Here is a 24,573-nt window from a genome sequence, read left to right on the forward strand (position 1 = left end):
TGGAATGTTTTAAAATAATTTATTAGGAATTTTAAAAAGTTTTTTTTTTTTTTTCAAAGGAATAAACATGACAGGAAAAAAAAGAAAATCAGAAAATGTTACAGTGTCGACAAGATTGTTATTTTTCAGTGAAAACAGCATCAAAGGATGAACTACCGTGGTAGCCCGCAGCAGTGTGAGCGAGTGTATCAAAATGTAAAACCCGGTAATTCGTAGATCGAGAGTGCTTTGTTTTTAAGCTAACATTCGAGGGAGAACACATTTATCGTGATCGGCCAGTGCAACGTCCTAGTAGCTCTGAACACAATTGTTTTGGTCTAAAAATAGCTGTCACATTGCTACAGTCTGTGACCTCCAGTGGATATGCAGTGATGGATTGGGAGGGGGGGAAAGCCACCTTTCTAAAAGGTTCAACCATCCACACTTTGACATAGATGTTAATGTAATAATAAAAACAAATCAGATTAAAATTTCACATTTGCAACTGAGGTACAATCCCCCCAGAAAAACAGCACATGGCACATTGGAAACCAATGTGATTAAAACCATATGACACGCTCACGCAAACATCAACGCAGCCTGCCGAGCGGATCAGTCATAACACGACTGCTCCTGCACACTACTCCTTCATTTTCCTTCACAAACAATCATCACATATTGAAAATCACAGTTAAAAACAACAATATGACAAAAGTAAGAAAACAGCATGTTTTTTTTCCCCCTCTTTCCTGACAGAGGATTTTCACACCTAGATATCCCCCAAAAGTAAAGTGTTGCTCCAGACTCAGCCTCTCTCCTGCTCAACTCAAAAGTGTTTCAACTCTGAGGCAGTTTTTGAAATGCAGTGACAGAATCAAATGACACATCCTGTATAAAATGCCCGGAGAGGAACACAGCACGTGGCTGGTCTAATAATGACAGACAAACATACTGAAATGTTCTTGACCTCCATGTGAAACTATGATACGTAACAGTCAAGCTTTCCAACACATACGGATTGATGAAAGAAGCAATCGTATTTTTCCTCCAAAAGCCTCCCACACACAAACATTAGCGGAGCCCCCCCCCCCCAAGAAACCAGAGTCATATTTACAATATTTTACAAAATTGTACAGCTCATGTAGGCCTATTATGTAACTGTGACTAATGACCTTTGTCGTCCAATATTAGTGTAACAAGTCTTTGTTAAAAACCTACCAAGATATACACTTTGTGACACATTTTCAAGAAATAGTATTAATCACAAATGTTTTTGTTAAAATTCAGTATGAACTAGTGACAAATATACAGTTTTCCAGTACAAATTACAGCTCCTGACCTTCAAACAGGCTTCACCTGGAGACTTTTCTCCTTTTCTCTCAGAGAGATCAGGTTCAAATAACCCAATAAAACAAAACAGAAAAAGAAACAATGCAGCCATCACAAAAAAAAAAACAGCAAGGTGAAACATAACGACAGAAAAAAAAACGACTAAAAATACAGCATCTGTATGTGTTGCTATTACATGAAGTGATAAACCTTTTCGCTCCTTTTATGAACCTTTTTTTTTCTCAGGAGGTGGAGTTTAGTGAGGCGTCAGTAGGGTGGGCTGGGTTCAGGCTGACACCGGGGTGGAGGGGTGGAGGTTCAGCTGCACCAGCCGGAAAGGGGGACTGGACAGAGATGGGCCAAGATCAGCTCCAAAGCAGCTTCAACTCCTTCCAGCTCTCAGTCTACAGCACTGACACCAAAAAAAAACACACCTGGGTTACTGACAGGGTGATTCCCCGTGAAACAGTCCTTTCTTTGCATGTTTAAAACAAGACAATGACTTACACTCTCAGTGATATCCGTTAGTGAAGGCCGTGGCGATCAACGGACCCTGTGGGGAGCAAGCAGACAAGTTTCAAGTTCACTATTTTATTCTCAGGCTTTCACTTCAACTATTCTCAAATCTGAATTCCTTCTTTCGGGTTGAAGGTGCTAATCAGGGAAGTGAGCGGTGCAGTGTTTTTTGTTGGAAAGAATAACTGCATGCATCCTGAGTCATGATGGCACACAGCTGAGAAGCACATGCTCATGAATAAGTGAATTTCCATTCACTAGTTTTGATGCAAATTGTGAATAAGGTCACAAATTTGCGGAAAAAAAACACCAAAATATCACAAAAAGGTTCTATGGTGGAAGATGTATTGCTAAAGAGGAGCAGAGCGGTGAATGAAACAAATAAATGAGGGCATTGCTGGACCTGCCTTTGCTTCTTCTTCTTTTTATTTATGGCATAGTGGATTCATCATCTGTAACAATGCCAGAAACTTCCCAGCACTGCTTGCTTTCTTGCAGAGATTTAGATGAGAAGATTGTTATCTTTGGACAGGGCAAGAGTGGTATCGATCTTCTCATCTAACTCTCGGCAAGAAAGCAAACAAGCATATTTCTCAAAAAATGTTGAACTATTGCTTTAATTCCTCTGCTGCCCCTCTGCTCCATCTACATCACAGGTGTAGTTGGAGAAAACAATTCAAGACAGTAACTTAAATATAATATTAAAGGGAAAGCAGCAACAACATGGCATGATTATACCAGAGTTACATAAGTGTTGCAGCTCTTTTGATCATGTAATCTTGTTTCCTTAAACTTTACATTTGGATAGAAACATACCTGTAATTTCATTGGATGCCACAGTCACATGACCTAAAGCTTTAAAATATGATGAGGAACGGGGACAGAAACCAGTCTAACCCATGGATGTATATTAAGATCTGGATACGGTGTCGCCACTCAGCCTTGCTTCCAATTTTTTCCAGTGGACACCTCGATAGTATTGCAGCAAAAAATCCCCCCGCAGCCCAAAAAGCACTGTCCCCCATAGACCACCATTATAAAAGAGACGTCTGTAAAACTGTTGACATGACACCTCGAACTGCAAACAAGGTTGATTATGACTCTTTCTATTCTGAATTTTTGATCCATGAAGGTTTCATATTTGTAAAACTTTCATCGAGCCGAGTAAAGCGATTTTAAAGTCTGTGATGTTATCACAATGTAAGGTCTATGGGCTGAGAAACACTACTGCACATATTCAGTGGGCTGCCTACTCCGGAAGTAAACCTGGAAGCTATCATCTTGGGGTCCGGTATCCAGTTCTAATAATACATCCATGGGTCTAACACAGAACTGAATTTTCGTGAGATAATACAGTAATCAGTAGAGAGGTCATCTTACCCCCAAACTGTGGCTGAATCCAGTGCTCGGGGAGGGGCTTGCAGCGCTGAGGTAACTGCTGACAGCTGACTCCTGACCGGCGTTTCCATAAAGATCTGCCATCGGTCCCGGGCTGCTTGTACCTAAAAATCCAGCTGAGCGAGAAGGGTTGGAGCCTAAAAGTAAAATTTTAAATTGCCTAAAATCAATACACTTATATGACAATGGATCCAATGACCACATGTAGTGCGAAAGGATCACTCATAGCGAGAAAGAGAATTATCCCCTGACGTTGCAGTTCCCGTCAGCTCTATGGAGCATTTCAGCGTCTTTTGGCTCATTCTTTCGCAATTTAACTGTTTTGGTTCACTCTCACAGCTCTCATCAGCGTTGTTTTCTGTACTGTACACTAGCTGCCCAGCACCAAACGGCTGAGAGACAATGTTAGCGACTAGCTGGTGAACATAGCGGAGCATTTTGCAGCTAAAAAGCCAGATATTTCCTTCAGGAGTTGGTGGTGGAGACCAAATTTGGAGCTAAAAGGGAAGTTGATACTGCAGAGCATCAAGTTGCTCACTACTAAATTACATATCGTGTAACAATATTAGTGTTAAGTAAGAAAAGTAAGCAAGTGCTGGTGAAAATGGGCTAAAAAATGTAACCATTTTCAAAACTGCTTTTGCAAATCAATCAATACTTTGCACATTCCTACACAAACTCTGCAGCTCTTCCACTTTAAACATATATTTTTTAGGGCTGCACCTAACGATTATTTACATTGTCGATTAATGTCATAGAGGAGTAAAGAAACCAGAAAATATTCACATTTAAGAAGCTGGAATCAGAGAATTTTTTTTCTTTCTTGAAAATTTACTGAAACCGATTATCAAAATAAATTAGTTGACGATAAATTTAATAGTTGACAACTAGTCGATTCATTATTGCAACTCTAATATTTTTGTGTATTTCTTATATTTTTATTTCATATTTTCTATTGTAAATTTCTATATTTTATATTATGTCTCTTAACTTTTGTCCTGTTTATTGTTATGCACCAAATCACCAAGGCTGTTTCTGATACATGATGGCATTGTCATGATCAGTGTTCATACCTCTAACTACTGCTGCTGCCGCCGCTGCTGCTGCCATTGGTCCGTATGCTGTCAGAGGAATGGCTACAGAGACAGAAAGGCAAAGATCCAGGTTAAATGTCTTGGTGTGCAAACACATAACAACTAACTAATAACATGACTTAAAGTCTCACTCCAGTGACCCCAGGAACTTTCTGATAAATTCAACAAAGCTTTTGTGAATACAAGGAAATAGAAGTAAGAAGTGTCAATGACTAAGTACTACAATGACAAGTACTGCTGATGATTATATAAAACAAAGACAGAGGGGTCGGTGAGGTCACTGCAGGGAGCCTTTAACGTGAACCCTTTCTCATCACTGTCAGCAATCCTGCCTTCAGATAGAGACTGAGGAGGACCGACAAACACAAACATGCAAACCAAAGAGTGTAGCAGACTGACAACATGCTGCTTGTAAAGTCCAGAGGAGGGACCGACTGACCTGTGAGCTCAGGGGGGTGGGGTGAAGTCAGAAGGGGAGTCCTCTCTAAGTGGAACTCTAAAACAGAAACATCAGAGTGCTGTTGAGACACACACGCCACCACCGCCAGCAAGGATAACACACACACACACAGAGGCAGGGAAACACCTCCGAGGTGACGACAGGAGGTATGGAGAGCACATATCGGAGTACACAAGGTTTGAGGGATGCAAACAGGAGTTCAAGGATGGAAGAACGCTTTAAAGTTAATAAAGTGGTGTTAAAATCAGTATTAAATAGCAAGAAATACAGCAAATGTTACAATTTTGGCAAACAAACTAAGAACTTTAATTAAAGAGTGTGCTTTGATTTCATCAATATGTAAAACATCTAATTGTGGACCAGATTATCTTCATACACTCAAGTAGAAATAACTACTGCCATGCTAAAAACACACGCACACAATTCCACTCCTTGATATTTACAAGCAGACATTTACACTCACAGTGTTTCACGTGCTTCTATGGAAACATGTTTGTATTTGTGACAGTGTGTCTACTGTCAGGTCAACACACAACTATGCTGGATTAAGTTTATCAATTCAGAAGAGCACTGACACCAAAATCATCCTTTCGTCGAATACGGGGCTACACAAACGAATACATATTAAGCTATGCTGCAACTATTTGATGGGTCGCTGTGAGGTTTGCAAAGTGGGGCCCTCGATATGGCCTGCCAGATGTTAGCAAATGTTTTGTTTGTTGTTTTTCGGTTTTAGTGAGTTAGAGTGAAGATACTGGCATCATATGAAACTAGAAAGCCTTAGGAATCCATTGGCATCCGTGTCATACTAGCTTGGGAAGGAGGGTAAATAACGCTCCAAAGTTAGGCAAAATTGTGGCGAGGAAAAACTGGCATGGCCATTTTCAAAGGTGTCTCTTGACCTCAAGATATGTGAATGAAAATGAGTTCTATGGGTACCCATGAGTCTCCCCTTTACAGGCTTGCCCACTTTATGATAATCACATGCAGTGTGGGGCAAAACCATGCAGTTTTTTGAACACAGTATAAATGTGTTATTTTCAGCTATTCTTAAGAATGGTGTATTTTAATATTATTGCATACTGGGGTCCCTAAACAGTCTTGGAATTACATAAATTGGGTATAACTGGAAATGAGCCCAACTGTATTCAGCAGGTGGGTTTTAAGGGGTTAACTATGTAAAAGCTAAAATAATATTCAGTTCAAAACTAATGGCATTCCCATCAGCCTCAGATGTAATTAGTTTGGTGCTAATTAGCAAATACTAGCACGCTAAACTATGATAGTGAACCTTCTAAATATGACCTGCTTAATGACAGCATGTTAGCACGCTGATGTTAGCATTTATCACCGCTGTGCCTAATCCCAGCCACACAAAGCGGCCGTTGACTCTTTTTAAATGTGAAGTTGCCCAACACAGAACATAAGTAGTAACTGGTAGCTTATTTTTAATTGTATTATCATAATTTGTAAACAACATCAAGACTTTGCTGCAAATCATTTAAGATGATTTAACTATAACAAGCACAACTTTCATTCCCTTCTATTCCTAAATATAGTGTATGTTTGAGTGTGTATATGCTACAAGGGACACAAGGATGATTTTAGTGTCTGTGCCGCATGACAGGTGACCACTGAGCCAAACTCTTAAGAAATGTACTGTTATGTGTCACCGATCACCTACAATGGTGAACACCTGCAAACTAAATATGGCTGTGTATCTATTTCTCAGTTAATGTGACAGAAACAAGTCGGAGTGTGTCGGGAGCAGAGAGTGTGCTGTTATTACCAGGGAACTGGTAGGTGTATCCAGGAGTGATGCCAGCATAGCTCCGACTGGTGTAGGTGGCTGTCTGGAAGCCTGGATAACCTGTGGAAACATAATAATTGCTGTTAACATCTGGATCACTGCAAAAACACCAATCATAGACTGTGAACGAACGCCTACATGCACAAACTGAGTAACAGGAGTGTGGATGTGCTGCCCCCTAACAGTGAAGCCTGGTAGAGTCTGTGACACGCAGGTGGGTGATATTCTACACCTGTGCTCTGGATTTCTTCACACAAGGACAGGACTGAGCAGCTTCCCGTCTTTTGTCTTCGGTTTCACTCTCAGCCGTGCACATTACACAGAGATTTTCTTTGTATACAACACACTGACACTTGGAGAACTGACCTCAGAGCAACATTCAGACAGATAAAAAATTATGTTATGGATTAGGAGCACCACAAAAACCTATTTTAGTTTATTTTTCTAAAGCGTGGTGGCATATCCGCTCAAAGCAGTGACATACTGAAGAGGAAGGTGCTGCTCTCAGACTGAACAGTAGGTGGCAGCATTGGTGTGGCAAGTTTAGCTTTAGATGCACTAACAGGTCCTGACTGCTGTGAGTACAATACAGATCTGTTAGTGAGTTGGCCCTACTGTACGGGATAACGTTCACGGCAACGAGGAGAGTAAAATCATTAAAGGGCCATTCCACGAATTTTACACCTGAGTTTACTCGTCATGAGGAGTATTAGTCAGGTTGAGGTGAAAACAGTTTTAAAATGTGGAGGGAGATTTCCAAAATGTTTATGCCCTGGTGATGTCATCAGGATTATCTCGGCTTGGGCTCGAGACAAAGACATTTTTTACCAGAAAGCCCGTGTTACAAGCTCGAGGTATGGGGTTTGAGGGATTGCATTATGGGAAATGTGGAAACCAGTGTTTTTGGAGCATATGAGTCCCAAAACTTTATGGAAGTGCAATACTAACTTGCTAGAGCACTCATTGAAATGTGAAATTTAAACTTTCATTACATATTAACCATTATGAAACTATAATGTAATGTATAACTGGGATGTATCTGACTTATTACTAGTTTGAATGTTAGGGATGTGATGGTACCGGGGGGGCTCCAGACAAACAGCATCTGTTGTCCCCGGGGACGATAGAAAATGTGTTCAGGACGCCGTAAACTCACTATCCAGAGAAGGCACCCTATTTTTTCCCCCTGATAATGCTAAATTGTGAACTACAAATCCATGTTGAAATCGGCAGGATAGGAACTAGACAACTTCAATGGATAGCTCTGTGCAGCACTGTGCTGTTTACCGGCTGCTAAAAGTTAGCTTGCTCTCGTCCTGCCGATCTCAACACGGGAGGTGTCACTGATTTCCAATAGGAAGCTCTATTAAGTAAAAATTAGTATTGGACAAAGGTAAATTATAACGTTATCGTGATGTGTTCAAATGTAATCTTATAAAATGTAGTTTTTGGACAGTTGTTTGAAGGAGAGGTTTTCACAGCAATACAAAATAGATAATAGAGAGGGAATTATGACCTTCTTAATTTCCTAACAAAAACCAGTATGCAAACAGTAATAAAGAAGTGTATGTTGACGTACATGGGATTCATTGTTTTGTTTTTTACCGTGTTATCGAATCGGTATCGAGAATCGTGGAATTTCACTGCTATTAGTATCGACTACTAAATTTCTGGTATCGTGACATCCCTATTGAATATGTTTAGCTGCAAGTAAAAAAACATTGCATATAACCAAATATCACAGTTGTGAACAGTTTCTACGAAGCAGGAGGCTTTTTTTCCACACCACTTCTAAAGTCTGCGGTCGGGATAATCAAGGCTGCATGGTGGAGAGTTGTGAGCTGAGTCAAGCAGCCCAGTTAAGTGGTCAGCTTCCTCCCCATGAGGCCCCATGTGACCTTTGAGACAGCTGCGGCTTTAGAGCAGGAATACTTATTGTCATGTTCATATGCCGCCACATCCTTCCTGTCCTGATCAATACTACCTTACCTAGCATACCAATGCCCAGCATGAAGGCGTCCATTCCATAGGGCATCACGCGAGAGCGCCCCCTGGCTGAGCCCGTGGGGGACATCACCTCCTTGGGCTGAGCTTTCTTACACTCCACCTGTTTCCAGACATAAGACAAATCAGCACTTCTAGTTTCTACGTAATATTGAGTGTTTTTTTTTTTTTTCACAAATCGAGCTGCTCACCATTTTGTTGTTGATCTCGTGGAAGTGGATCTCGCAGACTTTCTCCACCACATCCTCGTTCTCAAATGTCACGAAGCCAAACCCTGGAGAGAGGGCAAGGCAAGTTTATGAGTTGGACAATTTCACACAGTACGGTGGATTTAGACAGTGGGCTTTTTCTGTGCAGCAGTACGGCTAATAGTCTCCAGTAATCAGTACTGTAATAGCCGCTTAACACATTTGCCCCCCCCTTCAACCCTCCCCTTTCAATGCTGCTATTCTGCACTCATCCTTTCTTCCCTCCCTTCCTGGCCAGAAGGCCCGGGCAAAGCTGGTAGGCTGTCATAATCGATCAGTCCCAGGGTGGGGAGGAGGTGCTTAAGGAGGCTTTATCCTGATCCAGATTAACGGACTGGCTAATTAGACTAGCCCTGTTCGTCTCCTCCAGCTCAGCCCACAGGAAGGAGGCCCGTGGGGGGTGGAGGGTGATCAATAGATACCCTGGAAGGACTGGAGGAAGAGTAGTAAAACCGACAACGAAGAGGAGGAGAGGTGTAGGGGATTGAACGGACAGGAAGATGGGTCACTCCGTCTCACCTCTGTGTCTGTTGGTGGTCTTGTCGAACATGAGCATGGCATCGTCGACCTGGGGGGGAGACAAACAACACAGTTTTTTTAGGCGGTGCTCTCTCTCTCTCTCTCTCTCTCTCGCCACGCGGCATATTGCCTGACCTCAGCCCTTCTCAAGTTCTGCAGGGAGGCTCAGCAACAGATGGACAGAAAGGAGGGGGGAGAGAGGAGGGAGAGGACTGGAGACGAGCGACAGGTTACGAAGAGGAGGCAAATATGAAGAAACACTGTACAGCAAGCCCTGGTGCTGTATGTGACTAACAGACATAATGGGTGGCATGAAAACTTGGAAGTCCTATTTACTGCTAAACTGCCCCGGTCACAATCCTTCTCACAGAGAGCCCATAATCCGCCCGCCTTTCTCCCCCCCTCCAAAGTTTGACATTCCCATGGCAACTGTACAAAAAGTCCATATAAAAGAGCTCGAGCCAACATCAAATATGCTTTATGAATAGTGGGAGAGTGCCAGTCAGACAAAGAGGGCCGCAAAGAGAGAAACACTGACAAAAAAAAGAAAAGAAAAAAAAAAGAAAGTAGCCAGTCACAAGCAGAAAGGTGAATCCTGTGGGCAGGTGGAGACTCGATGAGAGGGGAGAGCTGATAGCGAGAGGAATAGCGACAGGTGGAGATATGGTGAAAGAGAGCACAGAGAGTCCTGTAAGAGAGGGGGAAAAAGATTGGGTCAAAGTGGAAAGGGAGGAGAAAGAAGAGACAAAAGGAGAGGGAGAACAAAGAGGCCTGGAGGCTTTGTTTGTTGGCACAGTCAGCCATAATTCCTCCTCCTCTTCTCCCTTTGACCTCTCCCTCCGGCCCGGCCTCCCTTTATAGAGCAAAGACACAGGTGTCTATTCTATGCACACACACACACACACGGAGTGAGTTTCTTATGTCAAAGTTGACTTCTGCCGTTTTCCTCTCCCCCTCTCTCTTGTAAAAAGCTGACATGTTTATACTCCGGTCGGCACACAGAGGTCCAAATAAACATTTGGTAAATTAATCTGTGCTCTCGGTCTATAATAAGTTTACTGGATATAGTCCACTGAATGATTTGTCATAGTCACGCAGCACACAGTGTGTGTGTGTGTGTGTGGACCCCCAAGGGCAGTTTGCCTACAGAAAGGTCAAAGGTGAGTGAGGAGTGTCAGCGTGAAAGAGGACCTATTCCTCTGATGCCTCTCAAGTCACTGCTTCCCTCCAGTCTGACATTTGCTCAACGCCTGCAACATGTTCAACTCTCTATCTCTGCAAATATATTTTTGCCATTTAGCTGACGCTTTAATCTAAGAGGCCCGACAGTAGGAAACTCCTCAGATCAGCCACTTTTTTAAACGATCAATTGTATAGAGAGCGAGGGTCAAGAAGACCGCAACACCAAGAATGTGATTCACGCTAGAGATCTGAATTTGAGCTGTCGGTAACAAACTATACAATCCCAACGTGAACACCCAACCGCCCCGGAGGACGCAATCACAACATCACAACATCACAACAACGCCCGCGGTGCCTGCTAAAACACTGCACACTGAGTTGATTGCACACCATTGCTTGATATTTCAAACGCCGGGCATTTTAATGGCGTACCGCCGGACAATATTCCCTCTTATCCTTTTTTTTTTTTCCCACCTCTCATCTTCCCTGTTATCCCCTGCCCATCCCTCTCCGCGCTCCTTTGTCCTCACCAGGACGGGACACAAAAGGTCCAGTGAGGCAGTCTAATCAGGAACTTCCATGGATGGCTGGAGCCTACATTTCACCGTCCATCCCTCGATATCTCTCTCGGCAAAATTCATCTCGACGTTATGATTGAGGAGGGAGCACGGGGAAGCTCGAGGCCAAACCTTTGGCACTGAAAATAAAGTGCCACGCAGACGGGAAACGCGGCGGCTAAAAACGGACGGTTTGACTTTGAAAAGTTTTCAAGGGCTCGAGGAGCAGATTGTCCACCTGCGATTTGCTGAAAAAAATGATATGATTTTTGTTGTTTTTTGTCTAATTTGTTGTGATCAACCAAAACCTCACATGGCACTTAAATCACACATATTACTGAAGGCCAGTTTCACATCAGAAGACACATTTAAGGCTGTCCAGAAACTTCCAGTATGCAGATAACTTCTGGACAAACTAACAAAATATTTGTCCAGCTTTGTACAGAGGCATAATGGCGCCCGTAACCCCCCCCCCTCAAACACCATCTTTGCCCCAGTTCCCTCTCTTACGCCTCCGCAAACCTCTCTCAATCAGGCCCTCCCTCCCTAGCCGGTGCCTTTGTCAGCCCAGCATCTATTCTCTGCCTCATGTCTGTCAGAGTCCTCAAAATATCCAACAACTTGGAAAAAAACTTTATAATATAGAAATATAAAAAACACACACAAACAAATGCATTAAGAAAATGAAACCTGAGTGGTAAGTTTGCAGGTTGTTGAGCTTTAGTCGACTTGCGTTTATTGGTACTGAACTCCCGAGTTGACCCCCACCCAACACACACTCATGCTAACACCCCCAAACACCACCTCATCCCTCCTCCTTCAGAACAAAACCCCCTTACCCACAGAATTACTTGGGGACAATGGGCAAGCCAGGTCACCACGGTAACGGGCCAGGAGGGGGTTGTGGGTAGGAGCAGCTGTTACATCAGATTAATTCAGATTCTGATAATCCCTCCTCCTTCCTCACCATCACCACACACTCACTACAAAACTTTTCTCCCCCCTCCCTCCCCTCTCTCTCTCTCTCTCTCTGCTCCCTCTTCAAGTCCCCCTAACTTTGCCTGCTGCTCCCGGAGCCTCTCAGCCTCGTTATTTTTCCCTTCCTACCCTTTCCAAAGCGTTTTCTCTCCCTCCTTTCTCGCCCTCCTCCTCCTCCTCCTCCTCCTCGCAGTAACCCCTTCACTTCAAGGCGGTCGCTCGACTCCAAAGTGAAGTTTTTCTCAGAGAATTTGTGGTGAATCAGACTCTGCGGAGCTAGTGGGATGTGGTACTAAGCTGTCGATTTGTTTCCGCACTAATGCCGACGAGACAAACTTATGTGAATCCATTATAACCGACAAAAGTAATCCATTCTGATCAATATTGCTGATACTCCCGACAACTTTAACACTCTCTTAAACATGACTCACCTTCCCAAACTGGTCAAAGTACTGTTTCACATCCTCGATGGTTGTGTTCACTGACAGGCCTCCCACAAAGATCTTCTTGGTTCGAGTCACTAACTGTAAGAGGAGGAAAGGCACTGATAAACACTTGTTTTTCTACTGACTGACTGTTACCGTCTTATACATTTTTAATTAAATGATATATCTATCAGGATAGCAGTTTAAAAGGGCAACAGCTTAAAGCTTAACAGTACTGTAAAGGTTACTATAATTATTAGAAATTAGAATCAGAAATACTTTATTGATCCCCGAGGGGGAATTGGGATTTATTTACATACATATAATTAATTAATTAATTAAATTCATAATTTATTTACATACATATAATTACATCTATCTCTCATATAAATACATTACAAATTACAAATGTATACAATAATTTTTACTGATGGTGTAATTTTTTTACTACGCCACAAAAATCAAGTTATTACTTTTCCCACTACTGCCCCCAAAATCACAACAGTCATCATCCTCTCGTTAAAGGCTTATTTAGAAGAGAAATAGAAGAAAACTTCACTTTCTTCAGGTCTGAACTTAAACTTGCAATTTTATTTGTAATTTTCTGATTATTTGGCGTAAAAGAAAACAGAATTACACACATTTTTTTAACATTAGTGAAGCATCAGTTCAAGATGTGTCGTATCAAAGTGCTATAAAAGTATCTGAAAGAAAATATTGCTCTCAATAAATAATCACACATTTTTTGTAGGTAGATAAAAACTGAGTAATGTGTTGTTTTGAGTGATTAAATGAAAAGTGTTTTTACAGCATGGTTGCTATTCATTCATCTGTGAAGTGTACTATATACGTGTGTGATCTCAGGAGAGGCTTGAAAAGAATCATGCAACTTTTCACTGACCAACCGTAATTATGTTGAATATAAACCCACACATTCATGATTATAATTTTTTTTATATATATATAATTTTGCTTTATTAGTCAGGTCCACTGACTAATGAGGGTTAAACACTTTCCCTCAACCGACTCACAAAACTCATTTCTTAATGTTACCTAATTCTGTTTTATGTGTGATCTTTGCTGCACGTGCAGCACACACACAGTCTTTGAATAAAACACACTATTGCCTGTGTTGGACACAAAGCAAACCCTGAGTGCAGCAAACACTTGGCACATGTAATTATTTTTGGTCTTTTGCATCACTTTCACTTGCTTTCTCTCTTTCTCTCATAGCTATTTGAGACAAGACGGAAAAATGAGCTTAGTCACTCAAAGGGGAAGACAAGCAGCATCTAACGACAGTTTTCCTTCAGCGGCTATATACAGTTTATATATATACATGAGATATGAAACTTTTACACATCCTCTAAATGCGACATGTCTTGTTGTTAGTTGACTGTGAGTGGATACAAATTTTTCTAAGAGTTCAGCGATGAATCACATACAAGGAAACAGGTTGTCAGCTAGATTTACACCCATTAACAATAACACTGCCACTACACAATATACAGTGTAACACAATTTTCGGACATAAGCATACAAGTAATGCCTGTTTTGTACTAACAAGCGGTGTATATATGTAAGTTAAACTGAGACATTAGAATATTATTACAAATTTCAAAATAAAATACATATGTTTTGCAAGTATTTATTACTTAATTTCTTTATTTTCTGCACTGTCTACAAGAGCCACCTTTTTTCTTTTTTCTTTTTTTGTAATGATTCACTTTCATTTCCATTGTGCAATGCATCATGGGACATGAACATTCAACAATTTCAGTGATTCATGTTTGTCTTTTATGTCTTTTATGTTTGTTTTATCATTGTGAACGCTTGACACGTGGCATTTTTTGCAGCTGGGACACATGATGGGTTACCAGAGCCAATGCGACAAACTATGACGCAGCCTGCAAATCTGTTGTGTTAAAGCTGCAGTCGGTAACTTTGAGCAAATATGATAAAAAAAGTTATTTAAAACGGTCACTATATCCTGACAGTAGTGCATGAGACAGATAATCTATGAAAAAAAATCATGTTCCTCTGTGTCCTCCTAGTGCTCCTAATGGCATTTGCAAAATATCACCGTGCCCCAACGAAAACAACCAATCAGAGCTGAGCTGTCTCTACAGCAGCTGTCAATCACTGCTCCCGAAACTCCGATCAAACGATCAAACTAGGCAGCACTGATCAACTATGAATCAATATTCTGTTACTGTGATGCCTATTTCTCACCTCAAATGTTTTTAGAAACATCTTGTAGTGTACTGAGTAGCTGTAAGATGAGAAAGTTTGTGACCCGGCAGCCATGTTGAGATCAGCTGAGGAAATACCAAGCACCGCCCACCGACCAGAGTAAACTTCCTCATTTTACAGCATAATAGTACACTAAAACAGTGGTCCCCGAACTTTTTCACATCAAGGACAACTAAACTGACACAAATTAAACCCTCATTTGATAATATTTTGTCCCCCAACTGATGGGATTTTTGCTTTTACTTATGAATGGAATTATAGTGAAAATAAATGATTCCCCTTTTTGCTGGGGACGCCTCAAGGACCCCACTTTGAAAGCTACTGCACTAAAATATGTTTCTGAAAACATTTGAGGCGAGAAATAGGCATTACAGTGATTCATATTTGATCAGCGCTGTCTAGTTTGACCGTTTGGTCGGAGGTCGCGTGTTTCACGAGCAGTGATTGACAGCTGCTGTAGAGACTGCTTGGCTCTGATTGATTGTTTTCCTTTGGGCACGTTGATATCTTGCAAATGGCATTATAAGCACAGGGGGACACAGAGGAACATGATTTTTTTCACAGATTATCTGTCTCATGCACTACTGTCAGGATATAGTGACCGCTGTTTTAACAATCATATGTGCTTAAAGTTACCGACTGCAGCTTTAAGGTGTAAATGTTACAAGGCTACACCAGTATTCCTTCATGCTGTTTGCCTCACTAATCTATCCTTTTCTATTTCACACCATGTTGTTGTTAATGGAAGAGACAAACCGGCTAAGATCAGGACACAGTGTACTTGAAACACAATACAGACCTTCAGGTAGGTTTAACAATAACGAGTGTCTCTAAAGTTGTGAACCTTTTTGTTAACACATGATCACATAACAGTTCAGTGATGTCAGCGCCGCTCATGTTCATCAGATTACGAGGCATTAGCCCCGATGAGAGACTGAAGCGCTCGACACACACACTCACCTGCTGTAAACAATGCAACTAACACGGGGGGGGGGAGACGCTTTGACTCACCTTGGGCTGCGCTCTGCGAGGGAATGCGACCTTTGGATCAATCTGCGGGAGAGAATACAGAAAAAGAGAGGACAGGTTTAGCGTTGCGTCGTGATACAGATGAACTAGCAACCTGTCGCCTTCCCTTGGCGTACTCTGACATCACACCCTCATCTTTCACTCTTTAACGACTCATTAATGAAGGTGTAATATATCCTCCTCTTGGCCTAGCACCACGTGTTATTCACCGATCCTAAATCAAAGCCATGATGTCAAAGACACCTGTATCTTTTTTAAGGCTTATCGTTCTTGGGCCTCGCTGTGCAGGAAAACACAATGACACCATTTATAAATGTGAAGTTGACATCAAACGCACAGTATGTTCTCAAATCAACACACTTTGGTGATGTTTTCTCATTATAACCTACTTGAGACAGTAGACCAGGTTCTGACTATGTCCTGGTCTGAACGCACTGCTGTTGATGTGTGTGTATGTGTGTGTAATTAGACAGCGATGTAGTGGTAAATGACGTAAAGAAGGATCAATTTAACATCCAGTATGTGATGATGGTCGGTTCACAGAAATTACATTTTTAAAAGAAACATCCTTCTTCTAGTGGTGTCTAGTTGCAGATAGTTTTGGTTTTATTTACCCAAGTTCTGAGACATCAGCAATTACAAATTATATATATGAACAATGTCTCTTTCGAGAAACAATGTCCCGGTTACTCTGGATTATCCACAAAACACGCTGTCAACAGCTCTCTTAGGTGAACTGTTAATTTGGTAGAAAGTAGTTCAAATGAAAACTGGTCACGGTGAGGTCCGTGATTTATCCAAAGTAACTGTAACTTTGTTTCTGGAAAAAGAATTTCAAAGGCAGATAGGGGAGACCGGGGTTGGTTGGCACATTTTTCCCTCTCTGCCATATTTCTCTTCCATAATCTATGTTAGAATATTCTAACTAGCAGCAAATGAAAGGTTAACGTCTCAGTTCTAAATAAATATTAGGGCTGTCAAAGTTAACGATAATAACGCCTTAACGCAAATTTGTTTTAACGCCACTAATTTCTTTGACGCAACTTGCGATTTTTAGGTTGTAGCGAGCTCAGTTTTAGAGTGACGATCCTGGTGTCATATCAAACTAGAAAACCTAACTATGTCATACTAGCTTGTTGCTAAATAACGCTCCAAACTTACGCTAAATTTTGGCGAGGAAAAACTTGCATGGACATTTTCAAAGGGGTCCCTTGACCTCTGACCTCAAGATATGTGAATGAAAATGGGTTTTATGGGTACCCACCAGTCTCCCCTTTACAGACATGCCCACTTTATGATAATCACATGCAGTTTGGGGCAAGTCATAGACAAGTCAGCAAACTGTTAGGCTTGAGTTTACCATGTTATGATTTGAGCATATTTTTTATGCTAAATGCAGTACCTGTGAGGGTTTCTGGACAATATTTGTCATTGTTTTGAGTTGTTAATTGATTTCCAATAGTAAATATATACATACATTTGTATAAAGCAGCATATTTGTCCACTCCCATGTTGATAAGAGTATTAAACACTTGACAAATCTCCCTTTAAGGTACATTTTGAACAGATAAAAAGAAGTGTGATTAATTTGCGATTAATCACGATTAACTATTTTAATCGACTGACAGCCCTATTGATTAATAAATATATTGTATATATACTGTATATTAGGATGTGTGTGTGTTTATGCATCTATGTACAACATATATTTTTTTTGGTATGCATTCTTGCTTGTTCATATTCCGGTATGTGAATGATGTAAAGGCTGTACGAGTGGGCAGCTGTGCTCAGGTGGAATGCCCGGGAATGTCCAGTGAACCCCTGCCTCTCTCGTCACTACCATGCGACATGTGATCTCCTGGAATCTCACACGGGCACTACAATCACAAACACGCCTCACCTCGGCCGAGGAGAGCCCGAGAGGGAGGACAAGCGTGTCCGAAAGAGAGGAGGGGGAGGAAGACGGGGTACAGAGGAGAGAGGGAGCTGTCAACCAAACCACACTGACGGCAATTTTGTTTGTTTGTTTTTGCGTCCCTCCTGCTTTTGACGGGAAGTGACGACGACAACAACAGGGACCATTCATCCTCCTGCATGCTTTTAGGTGATCCGGATCGTCCTCTGCCCTGCAGCTCCTTACGTTTACACCCAGGAAAAAAACACCAGCTTAACCTTTTTTTTTATATTAATCTCAACACTACATCTACAAACAAAAACAACAATAGAAATTGATACATAACGTGGTTGAGCCCACTGAATATCACCAAGGTTAAGATTGGAGAGAGAACCACACCATGCCATGAGGATGCAATCACAGACAGGCTGTAAAATTGGAATTTGAGACCTCTATATTAGTCTATACTGGTCTAATAGATCTAGAGAACAACTAGACTACTCCACACTGTACTGCTGTTACACTAACAGATGGTGAGACAGTACAGCGCTAAGATTAGTCCGTAACCATGAGAGGGTAGAGTTGAACTACAGTAGAGAGCTAAAGCCTCTATGGTAAACCACATGCGTTTACCAGAGTCAGGGTAACAGTGTTGTTTCTACTTGAATAAAAAGTTCTCCGCAAGCTTTTTCTTTATTCTTTTTTCTTCTGTTCTAGAGAGCAGAGTGAGAAGACTATAGGCTAAGACTGGAGGATCAGATGCAGAGTCTACTGTTTAGTTTCTATGGTGGCTAGACTACTCTGATAGTCACCTCCGGTCACCAACCCTTCTGATGTCCAACACTCCTGTGCACATTCAAAAACAAACAGACACACACACACACAAACAAAATCAAACACATGGCAGCACAAGGCACATCCGTGGGGAGGAAATTGTGGACGTTAAACAGATAAAAGTGGCTGAAATCGGTTTGTTTCGTTGGGGGAAAAAAATGTTGATCACAGCAAAGTCAAGAGAAGTATTTAAAGTCACCCTCTGCTTAAAAGATTGTTTTGCTTCTTGTTAAGGCCCCGACACACCAAGCCGACGGTTGGCCGTCGGAGTGTTTGGGGCCGTTGTGAGCGTCTGTTGGCTCTAGTCGGCCCGTGTCGGAGGTGTTTTGGCCGTTTCAGCATGTTGAGTCGGCGGCAGAGCTCGTCGGTGAGAGAAATCACTCTGATTGGCTGTTCAGCTTAAGCGAATCAGTGCACGAGAAGAGAAACGGACGTGAGGAAAGCAAGACAACGAGTAAAGTCAAGAGGAAAAACACAGAAGGCTCTTTTCATTTTTCATTTTCATCTCATCTGATCACTCCAACACACAGATATTTTCACAGCGACATGGCCATCTGGAATGAAGCTAAGTGGTGTGTGAGAGTGGTGCGAAAATGGTCGGCAAATGCCGCTTTTTTTCATGTACGTATCATGACAACAGCTAGTGTATCCAACGTACTCGGTCTTCCGGTTTCCCTTTTTGAATAAAAAAATACAGACTACTGCCGCCTGCTGGTGTGGAGAGTTATTTCCTCTCACGCAGGCGCAGAACGTACGTGCTAACTGGCCATCGGCTGTAGTCTTTGCGGTGTGTTCGAATGCAACTTTTTGGCCAAAACAAAGGCGACGTGAGGCGACGCAACAGGCGGCCTTTGTCACCCCTAGTTCTCTGATGTCGGTTTGGTGTGTCTGGGTCTTTACTTCACCAGGACGTTTGAGCTTCACTGTGCAGAGTTTGACACTAAAAGGCATCTGATGAGGGGAGATGCCTCTTTAGTTTTTGTACTTACCTAAGATTTAAGAGTTTAAAACATTTACGTACGAGCATGATTTGTGACACAACTAGTCTGGCAGCCAATCGTGGCCCGGTCTGCAACTCAACACAAGTGTGATGTGGAAACTTGACTTGACTGGACTTTTTCTTTTGTCAAGTAAGAGAAATCTTGTGTCCAACAGTTAAAGGTGCTATTGATAAAATGTATAACATTCATCCACTAGATGTTGCATTCTCCCTCCTCCGTTCCACTGCATTCACTTCACAACAAGTGGTTGCCAGGCACTTAACGTCAAACCCAGTTTTTTCAAGTGGCAACTTGATCACTGACGACCCAGAGATATCACGTGATACCAACGTCGTTTTACTATTGGCTCACAAGCCTTGTTAAAAGTGGGAACCAAACGTCAGATATCTTCCACAGAGATAAACAAAACATTCATTCTGGACCCGCCAAAATGTTTAAAGTGATCAATTCACAATCATAATAGTTTTTTACGAAAAGACATATTTTTATTAGGCACCTTTCTAGAAGCTCTGTGGATATATATATTTTTTTAATATTTATCTACATAAAAATGTTATCAATAAGACCTTTAAACTTTTTAAACAAAAAATATTTTATATTCTGGATTTTTTTTCAATGGGGGAGAATTAGTAGCTATAATTTTGAGAATTTTTAATAAGGTAATTAAACTTTTTTTGTGGAAAAAACATATCAGACAACTTATTATTCCATGCAGTGTTTTAAAACAAGTCTGGAGGGGGTCTTTAACGTAAAAAAAACCTGTTTCTCCTTTATAAAGACATGTTTAAGGTGTCATAGAGGCAGGGGCCTAACCTCTCCGCACTCACAGCAAGTTAGAAGCTGAACGTAATTCCAAGAGAGGTTTATGAAATCAGGGCAATCCCCTTTGACCAACTCCATCCCCAGCTATGCAACAGTTGGCCGAGTGCGCTGCCTGTCACCAGCCTGAGCCGGGAGTGCACTTAACGCAACATACCGATTGGGCGGCCACATCTCTGAGGAACAACTCAAGCTTGTTGACTCCAATCCTATTAGTTAGGAGAGCCATACTAATCACAGATGGGGTTATCCTGCCTCCCCCCTCTTCTTCTTTCCACTCAGGTCAGCATGGAAATGGTTAACGGGGGGCCACAAATATGCCTGATGCAACTCTGCAAAGAGCTGTGTGACTTTGTTGTCCGGCGCCGTGCACCTTGGAGCCGCGATTGAATGGAAACTTTGTCCCCACAAAGGTGCAGTTTGCATCGGCCGTCACTGACTTTATAGATAGCAGGAAGCTGGGAGGTTCACCCAGAGGGGCAACTAACGGAGCAGCAGTTACATAAATCACAGTAAAACCTGCCTTCCTATACTGGTCAAAACCGGGGCCGCGTCTGTCCTTCAACACAATAAGTACCAATAAATTCCTCTGCAGCACTGTATTTGCTCTTCAGCCTCTTGGCCGTGCAAAGCTCCGTTAATTCCAGTGCCGGAGCGGTTCAGTCGGTCACAGCATGGCACATTCTTTCTGTTGCCACTGGAGAACTTTTCTCTCCCCTCTCTAACAGGATAACCTGTTAGCATGAGAGAGAGGGAGAGGGCGGGGGGGGGGGGGGCAGGGTGAGCAGTCTAAAAAGGCCTACTCTACTCACCATCCAACCCCTGTGGCTGATCACTGAGCCCTCTCCACGCCAAACACACACTCTCTGAGAGGCTGAGAGGCTGCCACAGCCCCCCACCAAAACGGCACCGACCGACACACCCGACTGCCGGCCACAAGGGGCCCCGCCACGACCCACGAGGCTGCGCACGGTCAACACATGCACAAGTTAAGAGGAGAAGCTAGAATAAAAAAAAAAAGGGACTCGTCATCTCTGGAGTCTTCCATAAATAAACTTAATAAGTTGCTCTTTAGGAGAGGCGACGCGAGGATAAACCGTCTAATATCTGTGACTGTTTATGCCGTCTTGATTTCTGGTCTCCAAGAAATGATTGTAAACGATGTGCATTGTTATCTTCCTTTCTTTTGTGACAGAGCCATTCTTCAACTGTGGAGGGGTGGGTGGGGGAGTGGAGGGGGGTCACTATGGAAACAAACCCCATGGCGAGTTAGTGGCGTCCAACCATGATGCCGCTACTTGTCATAGCTGTTGTGCCTGCAAGTGACACTATAGCAGTAGGGCACTGGGGGAAACCAACAACAAAAAAAAACACATTCAATTTGACTTCTCTATCAATCAACTTCCTGATATTGGATTCATAAGAACAAAACTAATATCCTTGTAACTTTCTACAGCAAAAACAACCTGTTTTTTTTCCCTTCTTATTTCCTTCTTCAGCTCCTCCACTTATCCCCCAAAGATTCGAGAAGGTGCATCGCTCAGAGCACAAAAGGGGGAAAGAAGAAATAGCCTCCCCTCATTTCAATACAGTGACTAACCAGCAGCCATCACCACTCCCACAGAGGAGAGAGGCGGGGGCAGTGGTCCCTATGGCGACCAACGGGCCACATTGTTCCCAGACCGGCCCACATTCATTACTGACAAAAAGACACACACACACACACACACACACATACACACACACATTCACACTGCAACACAGGCGATTAATGCATTTTTAAGTTACAATTCACATAGGTGAAAGGGCTTCATCATCACTGCACTCACAGTGTTCGTGAGATCAACAGGAAGCTGTGAGGTTCGTTGCTGCTTTCACACCTTGATGGTTTCAGGTTGCGTTTGCTTCTTCCATTGAGAAACTTCTTTTTTTCAAAAGGGGGTCAATTCAACCCCCTTGGGGACAGAAAATAAAGCAGGAAAAAAAAAAACTTCCTAGAGGCCAAATCAAAGATTGGCAGTGAGAGCAACCCTGTCCGGTTCCTCTTGTTTCTATGGAAATTGACACTGGGTGACATTTTCTTGCCTGTTTTGGCTGAGGCGAGAGAGAGCACATTCTCCCGTGTGTCTCCTCCACTAGTCGTGTAAAAAGTGCTCACATCTGAGACATAGTTTGAGGAAAAACATCAGCACAGTGGAGCCTCAGTAAACATACTAAAAATGTAGCAATGATACACCTCTCTAGCGGATTATTGGGAAATCCACTAATCAAACACTGAGCAATGGGATTAGCCGGTGGTGGGAAGTAAATACAGAGAACTCACTGTTTTTGAGTCCAACTCGTGCCTGGTTTGGGCCAAAACTTTATCCACGCCGGCCTGATCAACAAAGGTGACGAATCCAAACCCTCTGAAGACACCAGGGGAAGAAGACGGAGAGGGGGGGGGAGTTAGGTATTAATGACACAGAAACTGATGTTGACATGTAATGATATGTTATGAGCAGAGAGAGGAATCACGGAGGGTCAGATAAACTTTCAGCTCCGGCGTAGAAAGCCGGCCTCCACAGCGGCTCCCTCACCTCGAGCGCTTAGTAACCGGATCTCGCATCACCATACACTCCTTCACCTCGCCGTACTTGCAGAAGTACTCCTTCAAACCCTCTGGGAAAAGCCAAAAACAAGGTTGAGAGAAGATTAATTCACGAAATGACAACTTTTTTTTTTAATAAAATCAGCAAAGGAGTTTGGCTACAGAGAGTCACAACTTTTTTTTTTCCTCCTCTCTGCTGAGATTTCCCCTCACCAAACTTCAGAGGTTTTTTTTTTCAATTAAATGTGTCAAGCATAAAATGATGGACTTAAAAAAAACATAATAATTCCAACTTAAATTTCTTGCTACAAACTGAATAATCTAATTGCACCCTTTTTTTTTGTTAAATGAGTTTTCACAAGAATCACTCGTTCATTCTATGGGATCTCTGAATGGGTGCATTCATTCTGGGAGCAGGATTCATACTCAAAATAACACAAATAAACAAATGCAACATAAGCAAACATTAATAAATACAGCTTTTCAAATAAGCATCTATTAGATCCATGCCAGCTAGGCTTCTTAAAAGACATTTTGTGAGTGGTGGAAAAAAGATTTACCTTGTGTTGTTTGCCAGCTGAGTCCACCTATGAACATTTTGCTGTGGAAAAAAAAAAAAAAGATAAATATTTTTGCATTTTCATAATTCAAAAAGATGAATATCTAAGAGGTCACACAGTAAAACAAAGTTGTTATTGAGGTTTTGCAAGTGTAATATCTCTGATTTCACATGAAGGCTCTCTGTGTGGAGGTGTGTGTGAGTCTGGCTGCACACCACCAGAGACTCTCCTCCTGGAGAATAGCAGGTTTGTTTCTGGAGCAGAAGTAGAGGAAAGTTAAGTTTTCGTTACCAGGGGTCGTGAGGGGAGTCCGAGGTGGACACTAGGCTGCTTTGGCTCCCTTCCGTCTCCATTGCGTGTCCTCTCTGTGGTGTGTTGTTGTGAGTTAGTGCTGAGTGAGTCCGAGCCGAGCCGAGCCGAGCCGTGTAGGAGAACAGGCGGAGAGTGAGTGAGAGAGAGGAGCTGGGCGGGTTTGGCCCGGGGTGACAGAGAGGGAGAGCGGGCCAGATGTAAGGCTGGACAGACTCCACCTCCTCCCGCTGCTGTCTCTCTCTCACATCCCTCCACCTCCACCACTCCGTCGTCAAGGCAACAGACAGCAACCCCGACGCTTCCGCTGCAGCCTTTCAAAATAAAAAACATGTGACACTATGGGCATTCATAAACAGGGAAGAGTAGTGGGCTACTTGTAAAGTCTTTATAGAGAAATGTGAAAACAATGTATTTTTGATTAATTATATTTATAAAAAAAAAAGTGACAGGCAATACTGGATCAACCAATTGTATGTGCATGAATGCATGCACACTTTAAAGGTCTCATATCGTGCTCATTTTCAGGTTCATACTTGTATTTTGGGTTTCTACTAGAACATGTTTACATACTTCAATGTTTAAAAAACCCTTTATTTTCCTCATACTGTCTACCTGAATATACCTGTATTTACCCTCCGTCTGAAACGCTCCGTTTTAGCGCATTTTGACGGAATTGCAACAGAATTGCGTTGCTAGGCAACAGCTTGTGTCCATGTGTACTTCCTGTCAGCTGATGTTATTCACATACACTGCAACCGGAAATAAACTGGTACACATTTAGA

The 24,573-nt window shown here is 42.3% G+C and overlaps 1 protein-coding gene across 5 annotated transcripts; it reads right to left on the minus strand.

Annotated features, from left to right (window-relative positions):
* On the minus strand, window positions 1-24,050 carry msi1b (musashi RNA binding protein 1b). 5 transcript variants are annotated; one of them, XM_037778136.1, is made up of 15 exons: window positions 23,771-24,050; window positions 23,480-23,520; window positions 22,909-22,990; window positions 22,653-22,737; window positions 15,764-15,805; window positions 12,506-12,598; window positions 9,358-9,406; window positions 8,782-8,864; window positions 8,576-8,693; window positions 6,566-6,646; window positions 4,756-4,812; window positions 4,296-4,358; window positions 3,205-3,359; window positions 1,816-1,861; window positions 1-1,726 (listed from the first exon to the last, which is right to left on the minus strand). In XM_037778136.1, the coding sequence occupies exons 1-14, from the start codon at window positions 23,830-23,832 to the stop codon at window positions 1,820-1,822; spliced, it is 1,053 nt and encodes a 350-aa protein (XP_037634064.1). In that variant the 5' UTR covers window positions 23,833-24,050; the 3' UTR covers window positions 1-1,726; window positions 1,816-1,819. The 5 variants fall into 5 exon arrangements, with proteins under 5 accessions (XP_037634064.1, XP_037634061.1, XP_037634060.1 ...); XM_037778133.1 differs by having other exon boundaries at window positions 3,205-3,338; window positions 23,771-23,978; XM_037778132.1 differs by having other exon boundaries at window positions 1-1,720; window positions 23,771-23,978.
* Between the last annotated feature and the right edge of the window lie 523 nt (window positions 24,051-24,573).

The sequence above is a fragment of the Sebastes umbrosus genome, chromosome 8 (genome assembly GCF_015220745.1).
Source record: "Sebastes umbrosus isolate fSebUmb1 chromosome 8, fSebUmb1.pri, whole genome shotgun sequence".
Classification (NCBI taxonomy): Eukaryota; Metazoa; Chordata; class Actinopteri; order Perciformes; family Sebastidae; genus Sebastes; species Sebastes umbrosus.